At 34.0% G+C, this 23,270-nt stretch overlaps 3 protein-coding genes across 8 annotated transcripts in view; 1 reads left to right on the top strand and 2 right to left on the bottom strand.

Moving 5' to 3' along the window:
* Positions 1-15,547, bottom strand: part of LOC128673646 (kinesin-like protein KIF19) — a 21,112-nt gene extending 5,565 nt beyond the window's left edge. For both annotated transcript variants that reach the window (XM_053751628.1, XM_053751629.1), the window contains exons 1-8: positions 15,240-15,547; positions 13,592-13,660; positions 11,490-11,600; positions 10,071-10,256; positions 1,882-2,123; positions 1,294-1,467; positions 785-950; positions 398-513 (exon numbers count right to left, since the gene is read on the bottom strand). In XM_053751628.1, coding sequence (XP_053607603.1) covers positions 398-513; positions 785-950; positions 1,294-1,467; positions 1,882-2,123; positions 10,071-10,256; positions 11,490-11,600; positions 13,592-13,660; positions 15,240-15,305 — 1,130 coding nt within the window. In that variant the 5' untranslated portion in view covers positions 15,306-15,547. The remainder of the gene's footprint in view (positions 1-397; positions 514-784; positions 951-1,293; positions 1,468-1,881; positions 2,124-10,070; positions 10,257-11,489; positions 11,601-13,591; positions 13,661-15,239) is intronic.
* Positions 11,412-23,270, top strand: Dic1 (Dicarboxylate carrier 1). Of its 3 annotated transcripts, none has more exons than XM_053751643.1 (6): positions 11,412-11,433; positions 18,862-19,043; positions 19,383-19,495; positions 19,984-20,123; positions 20,477-20,684; positions 21,312-23,270. In XM_053751643.1, the coding sequence occupies exons 2-6, from the start codon at positions 18,872-18,874 to the stop codon at positions 21,555-21,557; spliced, it is 879 nt and encodes a 292-aa protein (XP_053607618.1). In that variant the 5' UTR covers positions 11,412-11,433; positions 18,862-18,871; the 3' UTR covers positions 21,558-23,270. The 3 variants fall into 3 exon arrangements, with proteins under 3 accessions (XP_053607618.1, XP_053607617.1, XP_053607616.1); XM_053751642.1 differs by lacking the exon at positions 11,412-11,433 and adding an exon at positions 11,513-11,650; XM_053751641.1 differs by lacking the exon at positions 11,412-11,433 and adding an exon at positions 17,936-18,676.
* Positions 15,902-17,870, bottom strand: Elp6 (Elongator complex protein 6). Of its 3 annotated transcripts, none has more exons than XM_053751645.1 (2): positions 17,760-17,870; positions 15,902-16,681 (listed from the first exon to the last, which is right to left on the bottom strand). In XM_053751645.1, the coding sequence occupies exon 2, from the start codon at positions 16,678-16,680 to the stop codon at positions 15,934-15,936; it is 747 nt and encodes a 248-aa protein (XP_053607620.1). In that variant the 5' UTR covers position 16,681; positions 17,760-17,870; the 3' UTR covers positions 15,902-15,933. The 3 variants fall into 3 exon arrangements, with proteins under 3 accessions (XP_053607620.1, XP_053607619.1, XP_053607622.1); XM_053751644.1 differs by having other exon boundaries at positions 17,756-17,851; XM_053751647.1 differs by lacking the exon at positions 17,760-17,870 and adding an exon at positions 17,620-17,757.

Raw genomic sequence — 23,270 nt, 5'->3', positions numbered from 1 at the left:
ATAATTGTGGGTTTCTTTGATCTTATTTATACATAAATGTAATTGCCGTGAACGTCTCAATTTCTGAATATACCTTTTGTAATTTTGAATGTCAAATATTTATCTGCTACTAAACGATGTCTAAACTACACTGTTTAAAGAATTCATACCAATAAATATGTAATTAAGGACGTGGGATCTAAGAATGGACGATAATTATAGTTAATGTTAATTTAATGTTAGACAACGTTTTATACGGAAGTTGCGAGTACAGATAGATACTTTCAATTAATTTCTCGTTTTGTTATATCCACAATAACTATTTGTAGCACATAGTTTTTGTTCATTACATGTACATTACAGAAAATTGAACTGAGCCGTTATTTGAAACGTTCAAGCCAAAAAAGTACTAGGGTACCTGGAACGGTCGTCTTTCATCTTGAGTTTGAGCCGCGATATTTCCTCTCGCAACTCATTAATAACTGAACGATACTGTGACAGATGCATCGGAGTCTCTACCAATTCGCGTTCAACCTAGAAGCATGATATAGTGATTTACAATTTTAATTTTCTCTCATCAACATTTTACATGCTCCGTATATTTTTGAAACTTCACGCTGTCAATGCAAATATGCGATATATCTTGTTTGTTCGTATACTAATAAATTTATTGTACGAAATAAAAGTACCTATAAAAATTAAAATGTATACACGATGTACATACAATAGCGTACAAACTTATCTATATATATTATATACTACACTATTGGTTGGGAGAATCAATGAGAGTATATCAACAACTCACCCTGTTAGTGATGGAGGAGGCTTTCTGGGCATAATGCAGCGTGGAGCGCGTGGTGTCGCGGTGGTGGTGGCCAGGCGCGACGTGCGCGACCATCGCAGTGCGGCAGCGCCCGCCCAGCACTTCGCGCAGCAGCCGCGTCAGCTTCGAGTCGCGATAGTTCACATATCTGATCCAACACTACTTAATTCATATACGTACATACATAAGCACAGGTTCGAACTCGACCACAACGGACACCACTACATACAGATACACTCTCAAGTCACACGTCTTGCCTTACATTGTAAACATTCTATGTTTTTTCGCTCCTAGAATAGCATGGAAGGCGCTAAAACCTCACTATATAATAATAATACGTAGGTACTTAAATAAGGCTGGCTAGACTATCGGCCGGTGCCTAGTATTGTTACGGTAAATAGTAATAAATCTTGTAAAGTAACTAACAAATTTATGTAAGTATGCAAAAAAAAAGCACATTCCTTAATGATCAAGAAATTGCATACTCCCACCTGGCTCCTCCAGAAAGCGCCATGATGCAGTTCCCGAGAGCCAGCAGTGAGCGGTTGATGTGAGCACCCTCGAGGCGGCGCGCGCGCAGCCCTGCGCGCTCCGACCCTGCCAGGTCGATCAGAAACAGACGTCCACGCTGCGTACCACCTTCCACCGGACAACTCACAGTAACACTAAAAAACATGCACCAATCAAAATGAAGCTTACACTTCCTACTTTTAAAACTATTCGACGGAAAACAAAAAACAATAAAGTGAAAAATGTAAATTGCCCTATTTAGGCGGTAATTACCGCCGCCGAAAAAGTAATTGGCCATGTGTAGTATTCCGGGTTTTAAACTATTCATAATGAACACGTAAACAAACGCCGTGTTTCTTTTTACCTAAGTACATCTCTAAAACTATATTTTCTAACCTTATTCTAATATTTATATTCGAAGCCAACGTGAAGCCATCTTTTAGAAGAAATCATTACAGAAAAATCTTATTTTACCACAAATTCACACGTAAGAAGATTACACTCGCAATACGAACGTGCTACTGACTCAAGTCTATGTCCTGCTGGGCAGCCAAATTTTTATCACAAACCTCAATAAGGCGTGTCCCCTAGAAGAGTGCTGGTTGGCGTGCGTGGGTTCCGCGGTCCTGGCGCGGTCTCCCCTGGCTAGCAGCTCGACGACGTGCGCAGCGCTGCTCGCGCGCACCTCGCTGAGCCCCGCCACCACGGGCGCTCCGCTTCCGCCCTCGTCGCGAAGCTCCAGCGGACCCGCGCCGGGGTTCAGCAAGTCGCGGATGTTCTCGTTGTAAATCTCTATGTATGACATTTTCACCTGTTCGTGAAAAACCTCTTTTAGTCCACTTTCAGCTTCAATGGGACTTTTGTAAGGCAAAATTAATAAAACTTAATGTATGAAGTCGTGTAGAAATCTGTATAAAACCCAAAACCACAATTGGCAGGATTTTTATCGGTCATGTGAAAAAAATATATTTAAATGTGGAACACATCACGATTTAACCATCTATTGGCGGCCAGTGAATCCTGGACTATAGGCTGCACATTCTCCTCCTATTCATAGCATAAAATGCTTACGTAATATTTTAAAAACACATATTTCTAGAAATTAATAATAAACAAAAAATTTCAAATGAGACTTGAAATCTTCAGAATAAGTAAATATGTAATTTCAATGAAACAAGTGACGATCGATAAGTTTTGCCATTAAGGGCCTCTAATGATCTATTGTTGAGGGAGGCATACTTTTATAATATTCAAGTAAATGATGTGCGTCAAGTAAATGTCTGTATAATGAACATTTACCAATTACATTATGAGAAAGGATGACTGTAGTATAGACGACAGTAGTTAATTATTTATAAAGTGGTTAGGTGCATGACTTAATATATACGCGACCAATTTCAAGTTTACACGAAACGGGTATATTTATGGACACATTATACAAGCACTTTTAGCCTACCATAAAATGAATCAGCATGCAAATGAACAATAATTTAAAGTAATATCACTCGGGTAAGGGTGTTTTAAACGAAAGGCTTTTAAAACTCAGTGGGCCAAACCATTTCATTTATATTTTGATCTAATAATTTGTTTTATTTATTTTTAGGGCTTTGTATCTAAACTCAAAGGGAAAAACTTAACGCTATCTCTTCATTGTCTTTCTGAAGACTTCATAGCCAGAATGCATAGCTCGCTTCAAGATTGGAAAAAAATAATTCCATTTTGGATCTGGTTTCATATTGGGATTTATTTTACGATACACTCGGTGCACGAATCCGACTCATTCTTGACCATTTTTCCAAAAACCAGTTAAACAATGGTACTTCTTAATTCCTAAATCATCAACAATTTATTCCAAAAATTGTTTTCAATTTACTTACATACTTGGACTAGCATAGTAGTAATTTCATATATGCTGTATGTTGTATATTTGATGATGTGAATTACGGGTGAAGGAAAGTAAACAGAATTACTAGTCTATGAAAAATGTATTGTAGAGCGTATTGTTTATTCGACCGACTATGAAAAGTGTCTGTCATGGCGTCGTCGTAAATGGTTTGTTTGATTCATAGATGACTAGACTTCACCAAGTCTAGTTCAATAACCTTCATTCGAAAACTCAAAGAATATACCTATACAAGAACATTTTTTACTTCAATGTACTATGAACGTGCCTGTTTAGGCACTTAATTCCTTTAATATGAACTTGTGATGTTATTGTGAATGATTCTTTTTTCTTTGTGCGCACTTTCAAGGGACACATTTCACATGCAAAAATAAGGAAAGTAAATGAGAAAAATCGAAAAAGCAGGCAAAAACCGAATTTAAGCATACACATATTTAGGTAGTACCTTCTGCATCTGTATAATTTATTCAAATTTAGCAAACAAAGTTACTTAAATTTAACCAAAAATCATAGTAAGCCTTTTACGATTTAGAAACCAATATAAATACTAACAATACCTACTATCAAAAGCACACGTTAAGCAAACTTTCCTAAGTATATTTGCAAAGATAAAAATGTAATAAAGTTAGTGTGGGCACTCTGCGGCAAGCGTAAATAATCGCCAATGGCCCGATTCGCGTTATCAGATACAGAATGCAGAACTGCTCGCCCGTGGCACATGTTTCACCACAACACACAAATTATAAAAAGCGACGTTATTAACATACTAGAGAATCGTCTCGGCTTCGTTCGGGTAAAACCATAATTTTAAAAAGTAGCCTGTGTTACTCCTGAAGCTATCGTGTATCTCTGTGCTAAATTTTATCAAAATCGGTCAAGTAGTTTACCAACAAAAATTCAAATCTTTTTAATTTTTTTTCTCTTTTTCGTTTCGTTCATTTATTTCTGAAATTGTTGAAAGGAGAAATGTCCATACATTTACATAACACTAGCTGCTGACTGCTCTTTGCGCGGTATGTTTGACCCCGGGCCATTAACTATTTTGATAAAAATAATAATTTTCACAAACATAAATCGGACAAGTGGTTTATCTGTAAAGCGTGATAGGCTGACTTACTTACGCATTTATAATATAAGTGTGGATAAACATAAACTGACATGTAAGGAAGGCAAAATATTTGCACACTACATATTTTATATGAACACCCACACCTTAACTGTTATCGACGGTATCTGCTTGCTACGCTAAGCGCTATAGCTTTCAAAATTAAATCTATTATACTTATATAAAAGTACCTACTACACACCGCAGTGTAACCCGCGTAATTATTTAAAAAAAACTTACTTTTTTATACACATTCTACTCTATAAAACGACATTGACTATTTGACTTTTTGACCAAATCCTTCGGAAATCGCGTACTTTTGAGATAAAAATTAACCTATGTGTTAATCCAAGGTATCGGCCACCTCAATATCAAGTTTCATAAAAATTGGCCCAGCCATTTGAAAGTAAAGAAGTAACAAACATTCTCGCAAACTTTCGCCTTTATAATATTAGAAATATTAGAGGGATTTTAGTAAACGGGATTATATTTATTGTCATAGCTAATTGATAACTAAGCAATAGCTTGATTAAAAAGTGTAGGTAAGCTTAAATAACTATGCATATAGGTAAAAAATGGTCTCGCTAGTCTCCTATTGAATCCATATTAGGTAGTTAAGTAACATCAATTGTATTTGATTCAATATTCAAATTTCACTACGTAGCCACTACGAATAAGTAATTTGAAATATTTTTATGAATCACCTAATGAAGTTAAAACTAATCCAATTAGTCTTCATTATAAGAGATTAGATTAGAATACTTATTTCTTCTCACGAAACAGAAAATAATGAAGCTAGAAGTAGTAGTAGTCTAGTTTTTATTTTTGACCATCTAATATATTTATATACATTATTTTTTACATATTTTATTAATTAAATTGTTTATAGCATTACTGTTACATGATATCCACGTGTTTACAATCTACGCGTCTTTACGACATTTTTATCATTAGATCTGCCTGCCGTTCCATTTTTTGCTTTGCAAATACCCGGCAGGGTTCATAATTGTACCATACTGTAAACAGTATATCCATTAATCTATCGACATATCAATTGATGTCTATTGTTTTTCTTAAGAAAAATGTCTACTTCAAAACTGCAATTACTGCGAAGACTATGTTTTGACGCCTAAGGTCAATCGTCTTGCAATATTCAAGAATATTCAATATGACGTCACTTCTTTCGTCGAGGCTCCTTGTGACGTCAACTACCTCCAAGGTGACTCTTACTTAATTGAAAGGTTATCGTAATTAGAGCTATATATTCAATAGATTTCAAATCTATTGAAAAGATCTTATAAAACAGAAAGTACTCTACTCTAAGATAAACATAATAACAAATAAAGATAACCTGAGCTTGGACTAAGCCTTGAATTCTTGTGGTGTCAGCGATTTAACGTAGAGCATGGTGATTATTTAACAGGAGCACGCTGGGTGTCAATCACGCGGAGCAGCCAACACGTCGGCATTGACCTTGGCTGGAGGCTCCATTAGTGGCTTACTGCCCGCGAAGTCGGGGGTGCTGGGGGTGCCACCCGCTCCCAAACACTTGTACACGTTTACGTACTTTTATTTTACTAGACCTTTCCACAAGCCTAATGATCACAACGATAAATCAATATTTATGTGAAAAACCTCAATTAAAAGTTTAATGAATTTCAAGTGGACATGAATGGATAGTACCTATTGAAATGTTTCCTCCAAGTTGTAATGATATTTGTGTCTTGCTGAGATTTGATTGCTGCAATCCTATTATTTAACCGTAGATGCCCAAACGACGTAGATGTATAAAAAGATCAGTCATAATGGACATACTTCTCATTCTACAGGGTTACTGCTATCTAATGCATAACCTTCCAAAGGCGTATAAGGTACATAGAGACTAACATATTTCGTTCTACGACTTTTGTCTAAACGAAATAAATACAAAAATGTTCCTCTGTTTAGTTATAATGTCGATTCTATAAAACGTTACTCTATGTTCGATTTCGCTACGTAACACTACTGTACTATCTCGTGTTGCTTGGCTATTACATTGTTAAGATGTACATCGCAAATTAGTTTTTTTTTTATATGAAAAAAAAAAACTACGAATCACGAAAAGTTATAGAATAAAAGATGCTTGTTTTGATGTATGCAAAGAAGGTTTTGCGTTTGATACCAGTAACCCTGTATAAACGCATGATACTCTTTACTTACTTAAGACTTTTATAAAACAAAGAAAAAAAAATTCTGGAAATTTCGTAAAGCGTGCAGTTCACTCGCCTTCAACGGTTTGCATAATAAATAAGTACTTATTACCTAAGAATTAAAGCAGTTCCGGCCGGTCAAGGTTCAGTTACATTTCCATAAAACAATGGTTTATTATTATGACGGAATGTTTCGTTAACACACTTACATCTTATTTAAAGAATTGTAATGTTTCCATATCACATCATGATTTCTCAAGAACTTATTTTTAGTAAATTGTTAGCCTTGATTTTCATTGAAGTTAAAGGATCGTTCACATAAGAAAAATAGTTTATTAAAACTCACGGCCATAGTCCCTATATACCTCTACATAGCTAGGTATAACAATTTGGCAGAATAACCTATCATATGAACATTTCTTAGTGTCTAATCTAACCAAAGACAATTTTTACTCTGACGAGAATCTAACTGTGCCAAGGACCCAAGTTCCTGACCTTAACTATATAAAAGGTATACAAAAGATGTAGAGTCAATAGCGATGCATAACAAAGGAGCCTGTAATTAATGTAGAAATGCTGAAATAAAAAAGACAAGCTTTTATTTAATTTATTTAAAATAGCGGAAATGAAAATCTTAAGTGCATAACAAAATAGGTTATATATTGCTTATGAAATAAAAATCTAGATCTATCCATTTTCAATGGTAAGAGTATATTTTTTTCCCACAAAATGCAAAAAGTGTTCGTAATTTAATCAAGAAATAAATTACATTTTTGTTTATTTATTGTTATTGAAATAACAACGGTACGTTAAATAAGTTTGACGATTACTTCTATGTATGTATCTGCGCGACATACGAGTAGTACCTCCATGGTAACTCCCAAAGGACAAACTGTATTTTTTGTCTGACTCCAGAGTTCAGACATGACTTTGGTATCTTTTAAAAAATAATAATTTATAGGTATTTAACTATTCTCCTGATATCATTATTGTATATATATTAAAGCGGTGGTGGTGCAATAGTTAAGACCCGCCTGTGGATCGAATGGTCTCAGGTTCGTATCCTACTCGTACCATATGAGTTTGTAACCAATTTGTATACCAATCTGAATCTGGCTGAATCTGACTCATATATAGTAGTATAGTATAGTTTTCATAGACCACCACTTGCTTCCAGTGAAGGACAACATCGTGAGGAAAACCTGAACCCTGGTGGACAGTTTAGTTCCCTAGTGTGTATCCGACTTTATTTTAGGCGACTTAAATAAAATCTGACACCAGTGTTAGCAATAACACACTCGATATGCTCGACATAAAGAAACTAATTGTAATTTCAAACAAACAAAGTCACATTCACATCACAAGGCTCTACAGATCACGAAAATTATTTCTACAATGTGCATAAGTATAGATGGAGACTAAGAAACTTACATAGGATAAATATATATACCTACTGGGTTTTTATCTATTCTATGTGTTTTCCACAGGTATTTAGAAAATCAATTTAAGAAATCATTGAACTCAATGTAATGCTTTCGATTTCCATTATTGTAAGCAGAAAAAACCTTCCAAATGTTAATGAAACTAAAATATGTTGTTAGATCGTAATCACACCGTGATTCACCTATCACTACCACCAGGCATTTTTTGTTAAAATTCTTGCGTTATAAGGCTCCTCCTTTATATATGTATATATATGTATCTATATAAGTATATTAACTAAGTACACAATGTCTTTACAGCTAAATACAAAAGTTAATTCATTGACAACCGAAAGTGCGTTAACTAAAAACTAAATTGCAAAGAAATACGCGAGAAGGTCGCTGTTGGCAGGCTTTTCACGAGGGCGAGCCCGGTGACTCTGTCGGAACTGTCTGCCAATGAATAATGAACCTAGCTATTAGCCGCTATTCACTGGGATCCCGACAATTACCTTTGTATGGCGCGAAAAGAAAGCATTGAATCAACTCTATCTTACACGTCTTTCACAAATTCAACAATAGATGACGCTCTGTGTTTACATGCTTACCTAATGGAATTTATTTATGTGTATGAAGGAAAACCAAGCGATAAAATTGCGGATTGGAAAACCTAATGAGCAGCAGCGAAATGAAGATAGATTGTTGAAACACAGATTGGAATGGAATTTAGGAGAAAAATGGGAAAACTACTGGCAGTTTTTTCACTTTTTAAACTTTTCCAATTTTACTATACTTCTATCCTCAAAAAATAAACCATAAATTTCCCGCTTGTACAACGACGATGACATGAAAAAGTTTATACGAGTTCAAATATCAATGTATATGTATGACTAGGTATGTGAGCAAATACTGCAGCAAAGAGTAGGTAATTAACTAAAATCGATATAATAACCACTGTAATGGCACGTCATGCCTGTCACAAAATAATAGATAGGTACCTAACTGAATTCCCGTGCTGAATTCTAATTTAATGCACCATAAACTAGCAATGATTACCTACCTGAGTATCGAAATACTTAAGTAATGCATAATATATTGCATGGACTTTTTTAATTTTTTGTACAATTTATTTTAATGTAAACTAAATATTAATATTAGGGCTTAAGACATTAAGGCACTACATACTTAGGTACTTATTAATATTTTTTTAAATATAACTCTCCCATATAAATACATATGTTATGGGATAAGTCCCCAAAAGTGGGGAAAAGAGTATTAGTTTTAGAGATGTCTATCAAAAATATAAAGCACCCATAAAGCACCTAACTACCTACAATTTAAATTGTACTTACATTTAAACATTACTTACTTGACGCGACGCCTACCTATATTAGTTCATACTTATTATAAATATTATTTCTATTTATATTATTTGTGTGTTATAAACAAATACTACACGCAAATTCAACAGAAGCTGAAGTCCAGAAATCCTCTACTTATGTATTATATAATTTTATGAAAATCCATGCTGGATACAATTTCATTCTGATAGGTCAAAACAGAATCCCGTCGTTTATTAATATTCGTTTTTCAAATTAAAATTAGCGATTAGTACTCTTTTTCCAAAATAAGTATTTACAATACAGACAGCCAGAATATTTGATTCTCTTTTTTTAAATACTTATGGAATATTGCGAATGTTAATTTGATGGTTATTGTTATAAATATGTGTCACTAAAATTTGTATTTTATTCGAGAGTCGTATGTCTTTTTATACGTTAGACGTTAGCATTATTTTGTCTACGTGCTCAGTCTCAGTCCATTATATTTCGGTTACATGAAATTTCTGAGTTGCTCCCATAGGTACTAAAAGTTGTTCTGCTTTTCGTACCTATAGGAACAACTCCCAAAATGCGAAAAATAGATCAGCTGATCTGGTATTAGATTTCGTATGGAACAGTTGATTTTATTTCGCGATCAGTATCACGGACTGAGCATGTATACAAAATAATGCTAATTTATAAAAACTCACCTGTATAGCACTTTGCAATATTCGAAAGAAAGTACCAACGAATCACAAACCTGGTTATAATGTATTAAGTATTTTATTTTCTCGGTGTAGATACATATATGCACTTACCTCATAAGCATTAGAATCCTCGCTTTCTGCGATGCTGGTGAAGAGATGGCTGAGGGCCCTCGACATGAGACCGGTCATGGTGTGCGTCTTGCCCGCTCCAGTAGCACCGTACGCGAACACTGCTCCAGCAAACCCTTTGAGGGTGTTGCCCACCAACGGCGCACATACTGCTTCGTAAACATCCTCCTAAAATAAATTCCATATAAGATGTGCCAGATCTAAATCCCAGAAATAAATTTAACTGTACAGACAAAGCGTAACGATACCTACTTATACAGAAGATGCTCATCAGACTGTAAAACGATTGTTAAGGCGTCATTTCACCATTATAACTCTTCTTCGGGTGTCGTAGGTACGTATCAAAGATCTGGAATCTTCGATTTTTATACTTCAATAGGAAATGGTCATCATTCTGGACAACTTTTATTAAGCCGTCATTTCTATATTTCCTATAGTTTAGCTGGACTATCATGGATCTCCATCAGGTGTTCCAGTTTACAAAATAATTTTACCTTATATACTGACCTGGCTTAATAGCTATATAAAAAAAATCATTTGAATCCGATCAGTAGTTCCGGAGATTAGCGTGTACAAACAGACATATATTTTTTCCAATTCTTACTCTATTACTATGACTCTATCGCCTAATTTTGTTTTTATGTAAATATATTCAATGTACAGGATTTTTTTCTACTGTTTTATTATATGTATATTGATTCGTTCACAACGATATCGGCTTTTGATTGAATAAGTCACGATGTTTTTTTTTTTTACTTTTTTACTATGTCGACCTTTAGTTCACTTTATCGATATTTGTTTATAAACAAACGCTCTTCAAGTAAATAATTTCCGTAATCCATAATATATATATATATCAATATTTTCCATTTTTACTCTTGGTCCTTCGTTTTGTTTGTGAATCCGTAATTATTCGTACGCGTATTCAGTATGTAGTTAAGAATTTGCCTCTCAAACTTTTGTATTAATTCAGTGATTCTCAAAGTATCTCTCCATTGTTTTTGTGGTAAGAAAACGTGATAAGTTACAAAAGTATCTAAGTAGGTATACTGTTTTATTTTCCAAATGAAATTAATCAACTAGATAAACAGACAGCCTTGTAAAGTCAAAAGATCTTTATCTTCCATAACGTTGATAAAGCACATAAAATATCTCGATTTCCTTTAGTTTTCTAAAGAATAGGTACCTTAAATTATCTTTAAATATTTTTTAAAACATATAGGTATTATTAACACAAGTAGCGGAGAATAACCATAAGTTTGTACGCTTTACATTGATAATCACAGCTGTTCTGTCAACACTATCGCAAAAGTTGCGTAACAGTGACAAACAACAAGTGACATGGGTAATGATTTTACTGAACATTTACTGTGGCTAGATCAATAACGCTGTGTGACGTACCTGAGTGCTGTCCTCGCCAAAAACGCGGTCGTATACGTAGTGCTTGTCGTTGCCCCGTCGCACGCGCAGCACGTCGCGCCGACTGTCCGCCTCCTCCTCCAACACCAGCATCTGTTTGTCATCATTGGATTATTGTGAAACGTGTATTCGTGTCCCAAAAAGTACGTACCGTATTTATTTACTATTTCGTGCGTGACGCCACCGGACGCGCTTTCTATGGATTGACTGATGTGATAATCAATTAGCTTTTTTAAAAACAAATTGTTTAAAAACAGTGTTTTAATTAGTAAATATAAACAATTTGTATAAAAATAGTTTGGGTTATGCTGTCATAACAATTTGTATCTTCTTATAACTAATTTCTAAAAAAAAAACACTTAGCTATGTAAGTTGGAAAGAAATTATATTCACTGCAAATTCCAATTAAGTGCTGCTACATAATTGCTATCTCAATGTCAGTTAAGGACAATTAACACTATTAAATATGGTAAACGTAAACACAGTATTACCCAGAATGTAACAAAAAGTATTTGAGATATTTCGCTGTAGTTTCACCAACAACCAAATATCGCATTGCATCCGGTTTTTCCAGGAAATTAAACTTCTTATGTCCTTTTTATTAGAGATCTAAGCATGACTTGCCATTTCATATTTTTATAAAAAGTGAAAGCCTTGATTTTTTGAGAAAAATATCAAAACCCTTCAAATTTCAACTCATTTGCAATAGTGTAAATTTATTTCCGTGACCTACCTAACCCTGCCTCAGGAATCACGTATCAAACCAGTGGTTTTTGAGTTTATCGTGAACAGACAGCATAATATTTGCTATAATAAGCAAATTTTTTTGCTTTTTTTGATTAAGTAAATTCTAGATATTTATTTAAAATCAATGTGGTTTGGTTATTTTCTTCAACATTTTGTGTTTTTTGTTGTTGTTTCTAATATAGTAATATATTTGAAACTAGCTGATATCCGCGACTTCGAATTTGAATTATTAGAGGTTAAAAATTTCCTTATATAACTATAAATATTGGTTTCTTTCCTTCGGGCGCCAAGTTATTATGATAAATTATGAACAAAAGGAAAACTTTATGCTGAACAGTTTAGCTAATCTCTATGAACTCCATATCAGATGTGCCAGATCTTCGATGTTTTAAATATTTATAAACACAATGTTTTTTTTTATCTAGCCTAAGGCCTCCACCTTATTTTTCCACTCATCTCTCTCCAAAGCAAGTTCTGGCCATCCAGGTAGAAATTTGTCAATGTCGTCTCCCCATGCGCCATCTCTTTCAATGTTATGAAATAAATTTAACTATATAGACAAAGCGAAAAACGTTTGTTTAGCGGGACCATCATGACTCTTCTTCAGGTGTTCCAGATCTTCTATTTTATACTTCAACAGGAAATGCTCATCAGATTGAACAACTTTCGTTAAGACGTCATTTCTTTAATTTCTATAGTTTAAGTGGACCATTATGGGTCTGCATCAGGTGTTCTAGATCTTCGATTTTTATACCTCAACAGAAAATGCTCATCAGATTGATCGATTTTGGTTAGGGCGTAATTTCTATATTTCCTATAGTTTAGCTGGACCATCATGGGTCTCCATCAGGTGTTCCAGATCTTCGATTTTTATACCTCAACAGAAAATGCTCATCAGGCTAAAAAACTTTTGTTAAGGCATAATTTCTATATTTTCATCCATTTTGGTTCTCCATCAGGTGTTCCAGTTTTTAAAATCATTTATACCCTATATGTTGCAGGCTTAATAGCTATATATAACAAAAAAGTTTGATTCGAATCCGTCCAGAATGAGTAGTATTTTTTTTGCTTAGTGTGTATAAAATAGAACCATCAAATGTGAATATATCTGTATTTATGATCCTAGTTTTACCGAAGTATACAAAAAGTAGAAAATAAACATTTAAATTATCTTTAATTAAGTAGTTCTGTTTCTGCCTCGATCCCTGAAACATCTTTATCTCGAAGTTATCTATCATACTGTAATAACAGAAGATAACAAGCACGCACAATAAACATCATTGTATTACTTATATAATACGTTACCACAGATTAGACAATACTTGCAGCAGCGTTACCTTATCGCTGACCACGTGCACGATGCGAGGACCTTCATCCGAACGCAGGGGCCGCACGCGCACCGCCACCTGTCACAGACACCGGATTCTGTAATAGACCCTCGGCTTTGATAGTTTATTACGGCATATAGTTAGTTATACGAAGGATTTTTTAAGTATTTACAACTGACATCTATCAATACAACCCAACTCGAAACTCGCTTTTTAAAAACCTATAACAAACTAAACCAACCTGTTTTATATGATTAAGGGCATACAGTTTTCTCATGAGAAAGCCTTCAAACTCACACTACTAGCTGGAGCCCGGATCATTAGAGGTCCGATGATCCGCGTGGAGTTCTAGAAATTACTGTATGGAGTGTGATATGCACCCACAGCACAGCATATGTGTGCCCAGTAGCGGTTTTGTTGATATATGTTAGCATTGAATTGAAATAGATTGTTTAAATTGCCTAATTTTAAATATGGAACTTACGTCATCAGTGCAGATTAAAAGGACTGTAGTATGTCTTTCAAAGATATATATTTTTTTTAATTCTGAGAAGCTCACAAGACCGCAGACCACTCGCGTTTGCGATTTGATCGTATTTCCACCCGACACTCGAATCAAAAAACACTGCTTTCCAAATATGTGAAATGAAGTAATTTTTCGCCTATGTAATGGGAATAATTATTTATAAAATAACAACGTGCGAATAAAAGAAATCTTTCGTATTTTATTCGCAACCTCATAAAGAATTCATAAAATATATAATTCTACTATTGGCAACGGAAGTAAAGTTACATACATACAGTAGCATGTGTAGGTATAATGCGCAAGCATGCAAAATGCTGATTAATCCTACCATGACCTTAGATTGCACACTTCTCTTCCGTTTACGTAGCTGCATACATATGAGTAATTTATGTATAGCAAATTCAAGAGCAGGGTTACTCTATTTCTGTACCTACTACAAGGGATATTTTTGGTACACATAAAATATGAATTAGGTAGGTATGTAGTTTCTTGCTTCTACTTAATTCCAGAACTTAAAGAACTGTTATCGACGTCTGTTTTAAAAATATAAGTATAACCAACATTTTAGATAGGACCTACATAGGACCTATATAGTTCATTTTAGGTAGGACCTAGTTGGGAGTAAAATTTTTAGAATTCTTTCGCATCGTATGGAAGACTAGCAGCCCGTCCCGGCGTCACTCGGGTAATACCGTAATTTAAAAAAATCCTTTATTACTCGTGATGGTTTCATCTATCAGTAGTTTTTGAGTTTACAACAAAATACAAATCTTTACTCTTTATAGTATTCGTAGTAGTAGATGGAAATATTGCGCTGATCGGATTGCTAGATTGATTGCACCTCTACATCATTAGGTAAGTACATATTTATGTCAATGAGATATTAGAAAATAATGATATCTAAATCTTTGCCTTCTTAAATAATAAATATTTTTTTCGTAAATATTATTAAGTAGGTTGGTAGTAAAACTCTTTGATGTTACATCTCTACCTGGAAGATGCAGAATTTTAGGTACGTAGTTAACTTAATTATAAATTAATTTAACAGTAAGTACCATATTTATTAATTAAGTAATTTTATATATCCTATCTAATTTAACATTAAGTACAATATATTATTATATATCTTACCATCAGCTTTTCTTCAGTGACAGTGCGTAGACCATGTTTATCGGAATTAGAGAGACTATGAGTCATCGCATCACTTCTTGGACCAAAGTTTACAGCAGCAACTTTATCCTGAGTGCACTTTCAAACTTTTACCACAACACACTGAGCCGAACGCTACAAACTGTATTAATTTACAATATGTAAACCTATCAATCATCCTGAACTATTAGACAACTAAGTAATTTAGGTCAGAATGTGGAATAAAAGCGAAATGCGTCAATTCGTTTGGCATGATAATTACAGAGGTGAAGCAAGACGGTTTTCGCCCTCGTCACTTCACGTGGACTGAGCGATGGTCAAAATACAGCCTTCACTTTGAACGGTCGCTGGGGCAACGGTTAATCACCACAAATGAAAATTTCATGCGCCGTTTCAGTGGTCCCCAGTAATAACCACCTAAAATATATAAAACTATATACCTATACAGGTATACGTAATCTACACTATTGATGAAGAAGTTTAGTAACCTGCGTAATTTGACATCTTTATAGTAACATCTTTATTGTATAATGTAGTATCTAACATTCGAGAATGTCGTACATATTAGCTAAATGCATAAATAAATCGAATTAATCAAATATGTTACCTAGGTTTCTTTTGAGTTGAATTGAAATGAAAGTACATTACGTTAAGTATATTTTATTTCAATAAACCATTACACTGTTCCAGGTGCCATTAATTTAACGCCCCGATCAAACAACTTGAAGAGATATTTACTGAATTTCAAATCCATCGAATAAAGATCATGTTCATCTTCAAATTTTCTGCCAATGTATTTCATTGCGAGGTGTCCGGATACGTCGGCACTCCATCCAGATGGCAAATTTTCAACTTCTAGAAGTATATCTGATTTATGGGACAGGAGATTCGACATCACATTTGAAATATCATCGTCGCTTGCCACATTGCAATGGAATAATAAAAATGATTTCTTAATATGCCTGGCATTTTTAATAATTTCGTTACAAAATGAATTCACCTCGCTTAGATTGTAATTCATATCAAACAAATGCGTGATACCGTCTAAAATTATATTCACAGTTTCATATTTCTCTTGCATCTTTACTATAGTTTCATTTACTTTGCTCAATAAACAAACAATAGGTATATCTTGATTTTTCATTAATTTATCGGCATATTCGGCACCTAAATCGCAGAATATTATAAATCCAGCGTCTATATTTTTCTGTAAACTATAATTCATTTTGATACCGACATTTTGGTAATGAGATAACGATTTATGAAGTGATATTAAAATCACAGCAGATTTATTTTTAATACAATGGCTCAGAACACAACTGATTATAAAGGAACTATCACAGTTTATAATCTCCTTGACAGCGATAACTCTTCCGGACAATTCTTTGTCTAACTGTAGTGTGGTTACGATGTCTGTAGCCATTCTGAAATGAAAAGAAAAGAAAGAATCTGTAAAACTGAATTAGTAACTAGGCAAGCATATCAATATCATCCTCCACCTTACGGGTACACGTACACGCCGATAGCACAAGAGGGTCTCTAAATATACATAACGAAACAAAAACTATTTTTTTTTTATTTAGTTTAGTGGCCATTAAACTATTTTTTACAGAACTTAAAATTGTCCATGCAGGATTTTGATATCAGGTTTTGTAATTTCCATAAATAAGTAACTATTTAACCGAGCGGGCAAACGAGCGATTTCTACAAATCAACTTAACCTTTTATTTAAGTATGTATGTTTGTAATGTAACGCGTGAACTTTCTAACCGTTGGTCTGATTTTGATGAAATTTAAAACCTACGTAGGATCTGTCAATAAAAAATTTAAATGCGTAAAATTGGTTAAGTCGTTTTTGAAATATTCACAATATATTGTGTTCGCACGGTCTAAGTTCGCGGCGAACAACTAATAGTTATATTTAAAAGTAGGTAATTATTATAGGAGGAACATGCCTATTAGGTACAAAAAAGGGAATTAAAGGTAGGTACTTATCTCTCATATATTTTTGTGTAAGTTGAATTGTGTTTCACCTCTATATATGTATATATATATATATATATATATACATATATTACTACTCAGCACTCTGATCACAATCATAACCTGATTTGATATATAAAAAAGTATAAGAAACAATAATGGTAAGTCCTTCTGGTACATGATTGGGACCAAAACTGTTTAATCAATTGAGTTTCTTTCGTCATTTCTTCTTAGCATTGGTCGTTTCGAAATGCCAGTAGTTTGTAGTTTATGAGAAATTACTATTTAATATAAAAATTGACGTGAAAAAGTGCCTGTGAAGGTCTAATTTCTATATAAATTATTTGAATTTGAATATAAGAGGAAATCCAAAACTTACTTTGGTTATGCGCGTTCGGAATCTGTACTGTACAAAAACAAAACAGAATCTATGCACTGATCTGTCTAGTCTAGTGATGTATCGAGACAAACAAACAAATTGTAGGCATAAAGTCAGAGTATTAACCAAAACTTACCTACTTTAAGGTTATAAATGCGCGTTCAGTCAGAATATTATGTCTGTACGTTGTACAAAAACACAACAGCAAAGACTGCTAATCTGAGCTGACTGATCTGTCTAGTGATGTAACGTGACAAATAAAATATGGACAGATTGGACAATAATTGGGATATCAATTTTTTAGCTGAAACGCCCGATCATAGTCCTGTAATTATAAAAGAATTAAAGCATACTATATGCTAAAGTATTTGGTAATAGTACTAGAGAAAGTGTATTTGGGATCTAATATACTAACTAATCTGTTAAAAGTCATATAGAAACGAGCCTTAGTTGTGTTCCCCGTGTTCAATTTGATAAGCATTTTCTGTGATTGAGGTATAATTTACGTCACATTCGGCGTTTACGGACATTTGTCGAAAATGTATTTGGACAAAATTAAAACTAGGCCAGTAATGTAACTGTCAACGTCATTCACCATATGATTATGACAGATCTGTCAGACATACATAAATAAATAAATGTTAAAGTCGCCTTCGCTCGCTCGCTTCCCAACAACTGGGCAAGCACCGACCGTGCACCAACTTCACTTTCACTGCATAAACCTCAGTATAATCAGCATAAACGAATCAGATTTTTAAATCAATCAACGTCGAGTTTATCAGTTCTTTCTTCTTCATGTTTGCCTTTGCAAGCATTTTTTTACATGCAATGCAGTATCAGCTTAAAGAAGCACGAGTACTATTCTGTTACCATTTGCATCACATACTTGATTCCATTTCATTATGAATTAAGCGCCCTTCTCTGGTTATCTATGCGTCTAAATTACATTATGTTGTGTACAATGTGAAGGAATGTTTTATTGAAAGTTGTGATGTGATGAACCAATCAATATTTTGATTGAATTCACCAACACAGATTCTAGATCTTATTTGAACAGGTAGGTAATTAGTTTTATGAAACCCCTATAAGTTTTACTTATCATTTCCTCAATATTGTGACCTTAATTGACTTTTCACAATGAAGTTATTAATTTACATATGTGCCTATGTGTTTTTGTTTTGTTCAAACTTTGTTTTAAGATACTTTTTGACTTACTACATATCTAATTATTACATTTTCCAGGAGACTCAAAATGACGTTAACAAAGGAAGTAAGATTGTCAGAATGGTACTTTGGAGGACTGGCATCGGCTGGAGCTGCCTCCATGACTCATCCTTTGGATCTGCTTAAAGTGCAGATGCAAACACAAAAAGGAAAAAATGTTTCCATGTTGATGTTAACTAAAACTGTTCTGAAAAATCAAGGTAAAGTAGTAGTAGTATAGTCTGTATTTTTTAAAAGGTAATTTCAATATAAATTCACATCAGGGCAAATATAGTCAACAATACTGTATATAAGAATCAGTAATTGTTTGCACTTATATTAATATGAATACAATAATAATATAAAACTACATCAACACAGGAACTTCGATGCTTTCCTGTACCAACAGATGGTCCATAACATATTGTCGAGATGGTTTATTTTCAACTGTACTGTTAAGTACTAATAAGTGCTGTTGTATCAAAATGGACTTTAGATATTCATTCAGGCTTAGCTTAAGGTATTAAAATGTGATGATCTGTAACAAATTATATTCGCAGGAATATTTGGTCTTTATAATGGAATATCCGCATCACTTCTAAGGCAGTTAACATATTCAACTGCAAGATTTGGAATATATGAAGTTTGTAACCAACGGCTTGCTCCTAAAGATGTAAGATATATATTTTTTTCTTATATTCTTCTATAGTCCATGGTGTTATTATGAGTTAGGTGCAGACTTGTCCCTGCCATGAGACTGCTCTTCCCATTTTTTTATTTTGTATAATACCTAGTATTTTTACTAAAATACTTTATCTTCAAAAGTTGCTAAGAAGCCACAAAATCCAGGGTCAGTATAAAATAACTTAAAATTTTTAAGATTCGGCTGTGATTTTAAAACTCGCTACCTGCATGACGTCGACGCTGCTTGGGAATGCTAATGCTTCTTTTACAACATGCATGGGAGGATATGGAATGGTCCTGTTCTGTGGTGATACCACCAACAACCTAATATATTAGTATTGTAACTATATGTATTACAAATGTAATCTAGAATATTGCTATACTCCTCGATACAAAGATTTAATTTAATTGATATTGAAATAGCCATTAGGGCTATTTCAATATCAAATTAAAATATAGTTTTTGCATACATTTCAGGGCAGGCCAATGCCGTTTTATATGAAAGCCTTCTTAGCAGGTCTAGGAGGATTCGCAGGAGGATTTGTTGGCAACCCTGCAGATTTGGTTAATGTCAGGATGCAAAATGATATGAAGTTACCACCAGATCAAAGGAGAAAGTTAGTATTTTTTATAACAAATTTTCCTATAATTGCTATATTTGTTTTTACCTATTCATTTTAGAAATACATATAAAAAAAATTGTGTCTACAATCAACCATATTCTTGTAATTCTCCAAATCATTGCCTGGAAAAAACTGCTCACAGCTAGAAAGCCTCATTTTAATTAAAAGTAATTTAATTTTCACGGTTGTTATATAACATACCATTAGACCACGAGGAAAGTTTTATTATAGATGCAAATAATACGTCGTATAAGACCCTGCGTTCCATAAGATACCTAACCTGTGGAACGTCACATATTTTCTTGTTTTGTGCAACTATATTGTATTGAATTTAATATTTATTACAGTTACAAGAACGCCATCCACGGGCTGTGGCGGGTGGCGGCGACGGAGGGCGTGCTGCGGCTGTGGGCCGGCGCCTCCATGACGTCGGGCCGCGCCGTGCTCATGACCATCGGACAGATCGCCTTCTACGACCAGATCAAGTCCAAGTTGCTGCTCACGGGCTACTTCGACGACAACGTCATTACACATGTCACTTCTAGTTTATTAGCGGTAAGTGATATTTCTTGGAACGGTGGAAGTTGTAACGGGTTGTCCTCACTGAGACAAACCGCGCGCCGCGACAAGAAAATATAAAATGTATGGACTTGTATGGCCTTGTCTTGTCTAAAATTTAACATTTAGTATTTTCTCGTCACATTGCATCGCGCCTTCATTGATTGGATACTATTCACCTTGATTGATTGGATACTAGGTTTGACTTACAGACCTCTCATCTGAACGTGTTCCCGATTTCTTCCCCAACCATTAAGCATCAAAGCCCAGGGTCCGCTCTGACTTGCAGACCAATTTGTCCTAATTGATCATCACTTTCTGACTAAAGACGTTAGGAATCCCTGTAAATTAATTTTTCCACTGTCAATAGATTTCCTAGAGATAATGAACAATCTAGCGATAATAACCGTGACCTAGTCGTGCGATAACCGATACTGATCACTTCTTATCTTCATCTTTAATACCTAATGTTATTACCTTCCTTGTTAACTTCGGCATCTTTAATACCTAATATTAACACCAGTTAGAGACTTGCTTTGGGGCAACACAGCTCTGTAATGTAACCATGAGAAAATGCACTGTGAAGTTTAATAAACATATTAAGGTATTATTATGATTTCTCAGGGAGGTATCGCGACAACGATGACGCAGCCGGTAGATGTCCTCAAAACAAGGCTACAAAACGCAAAACCCGGTGAAGTGAATAGCCTTCTCCAACTCGTCAAGAATACGGCAAAGGAAAGTCCTTTGGCATTTTTCAAAGGGTACATTCCGGCGTTCGCGAGACTTGCACCTCATACTATTCTAACCTTCGTGTTACTTGAACAACTTAGACTCAATTTTGGCAAGATCCAAATCGTACCTGCATAGGTTTCAGTAGGAATTTAGTACAATTTAAATACGGCAACATTTAGATTTTTAAACGGTTTTATTTATTATGATTTAGTTGCATTTAGAACATTCGCAGTGTTACCTTTATTACTTGCAAATATAAGAGTATAATTAAAAGTGTAGTATACATGAATCGTCGTTGTAGCACTTCAATGCCATTTAGGATATTAATGTCTGATATTAGTGTGCTTTCTTATTATAAATGTATAATGTATGTGTAAATACATAATTAATGTGAAGTTACTTGCGATGTTTATCAGGTACTTGAACTGTTAGTTGCCAACAAATATTTCTTTTATTAAGTTGTGCATTTTATAATTATGCTACTATTTATTTTGACTACTTTGCTTGTGTTTTATCAAAATGAATATTTATTATTTAATCCGACAGAACGAAAGTCTATTAAAATACAGTCTTCTTGTTCCCATTGGGTTTGTGTCCGAATAACAAGCATTATGTATTTATATTTTCGTGGCTGTGATGGTTTGATTGGCTGTCAGGCAAAGTGAGACAAAATATATGTTCCAATCCGGACACAGTGATCCGGCGATTTCTTACATTAAAATTAAATGAGATTATATTTTTTTATTTGCAGTATTTTAGTTATATTAAAAGATGAGTTTGTATTTTGTGCCAAATAGTAATTTTTAGAGATCAAATATGTTTGTTCCAATACATACTCAGGTTTATTTTTTGACGTTATATATTTGAATCCACAATTACATTCCTGTGGAAATTATAAAGGAAACTGAGCATTTTTTGTGGGAAACTGCTGTTCAACAGCACATTATTTTGTAATAATATAAGAAATTAAATACTAGGAAATGGTCCATGTACCAACGGAAACAGGCATCATTTCTTACCTTTTTAAATTTACTACTGATATATACGTATACAAACACATTTGCATACATAGTATGCATCGCAAATGGTAATGGTGACTCTCGCGTAGCTTTTCAATTTCGTAACAAGCGGTGAAAGAGATAGCAGTGTTTGGTGCATAGCATGAATCATGTCAAACACATGTCAAAACACTTTGAACACGTTTTATGGTGAGCCTGCCTATGCGTGTACGCGTAGGTAGGCTCACCATAAAACGTAACTTTTGGTAGAAGTTATAGTTATAAATCGTAAAAAAATATTAATGAGATGACGTCATATTCGTAAAATTTACTCCCAACACACAGTTTTGCTAGTCACAAAGTTGTTTGAAAATGAGTTTGGATATAATAAAAAGTAATTAACATTTTCTCATTTTATTTATGTATGCGATGCCACTGTTTAAAGCTGTCTTTGAGTAACTCAACATTTGTACCAAATTGTAAAGCTTTTGGTTCATAATATAGAAGTATTGCCCAGTTTCCTTTAATGTACACATTTTTAAGTGTAGATACGAAGCGTTATTTATTTTAATCTTTATAAGAATAATTATGATATTAAAACTTTCATATAGTGTTGATTGACTTGCCAAGTGTTACTTAATTTCATTCCTATATAGACAGATATACTGTTATATTTTTATAAAATTTATTTTCCATCACTTCTGTGATTTGGAATTTTGTTTTTTTACACTTGATATGAATTTTATGATACACCTTGTAACTGACAAAAAAAATATTTCGTTATAATAAAGTTACTACTCCATTGTTGTTGATTATGGTTGTCGTTTGTTAATAAAATGTTATCTGGTCA

This window comes from Plodia interpunctella, chromosome 11, assembly GCF_027563975.2.
Source record: "Plodia interpunctella isolate USDA-ARS_2022_Savannah chromosome 11, ilPloInte3.2, whole genome shotgun sequence".
Classification (NCBI taxonomy): Eukaryota; Metazoa; Arthropoda; class Insecta; order Lepidoptera; family Pyralidae; genus Plodia; species Plodia interpunctella.
Note: the sequence above shows the minus strand (reverse complement) of the source record. Positions and strands in the feature narration are given on the sequence as shown.

Coding starts and splice junctions, on each gene's coding strand:
- Elp6 (XM_053751645.1), bottom strand. CDS start 16,680: ATGGCTACAGACATCGTAACCACACTACAGTTAGACAAAGAATTGTCC.
- Dic1 (XM_053751643.1), top strand. CDS start 18,872: ATGACGTTAACAAAGGAAGTAAGATTGTCAGAATGGTACTTTGGAGGA. Junction 19,044..19,382: donor AACTGTTCTGAAAAATCAAG/GTAAAGTAGTAG, acceptor TTATATTCGCAG/GAATATTTGGTCTTTATAAT. Junction 20,124..20,476: donor CCACCAGATCAAAGGAGAAA/GTTAGTATTTTT, acceptor TATTTATTACAG/TTACAAGAACGCCATCCACG.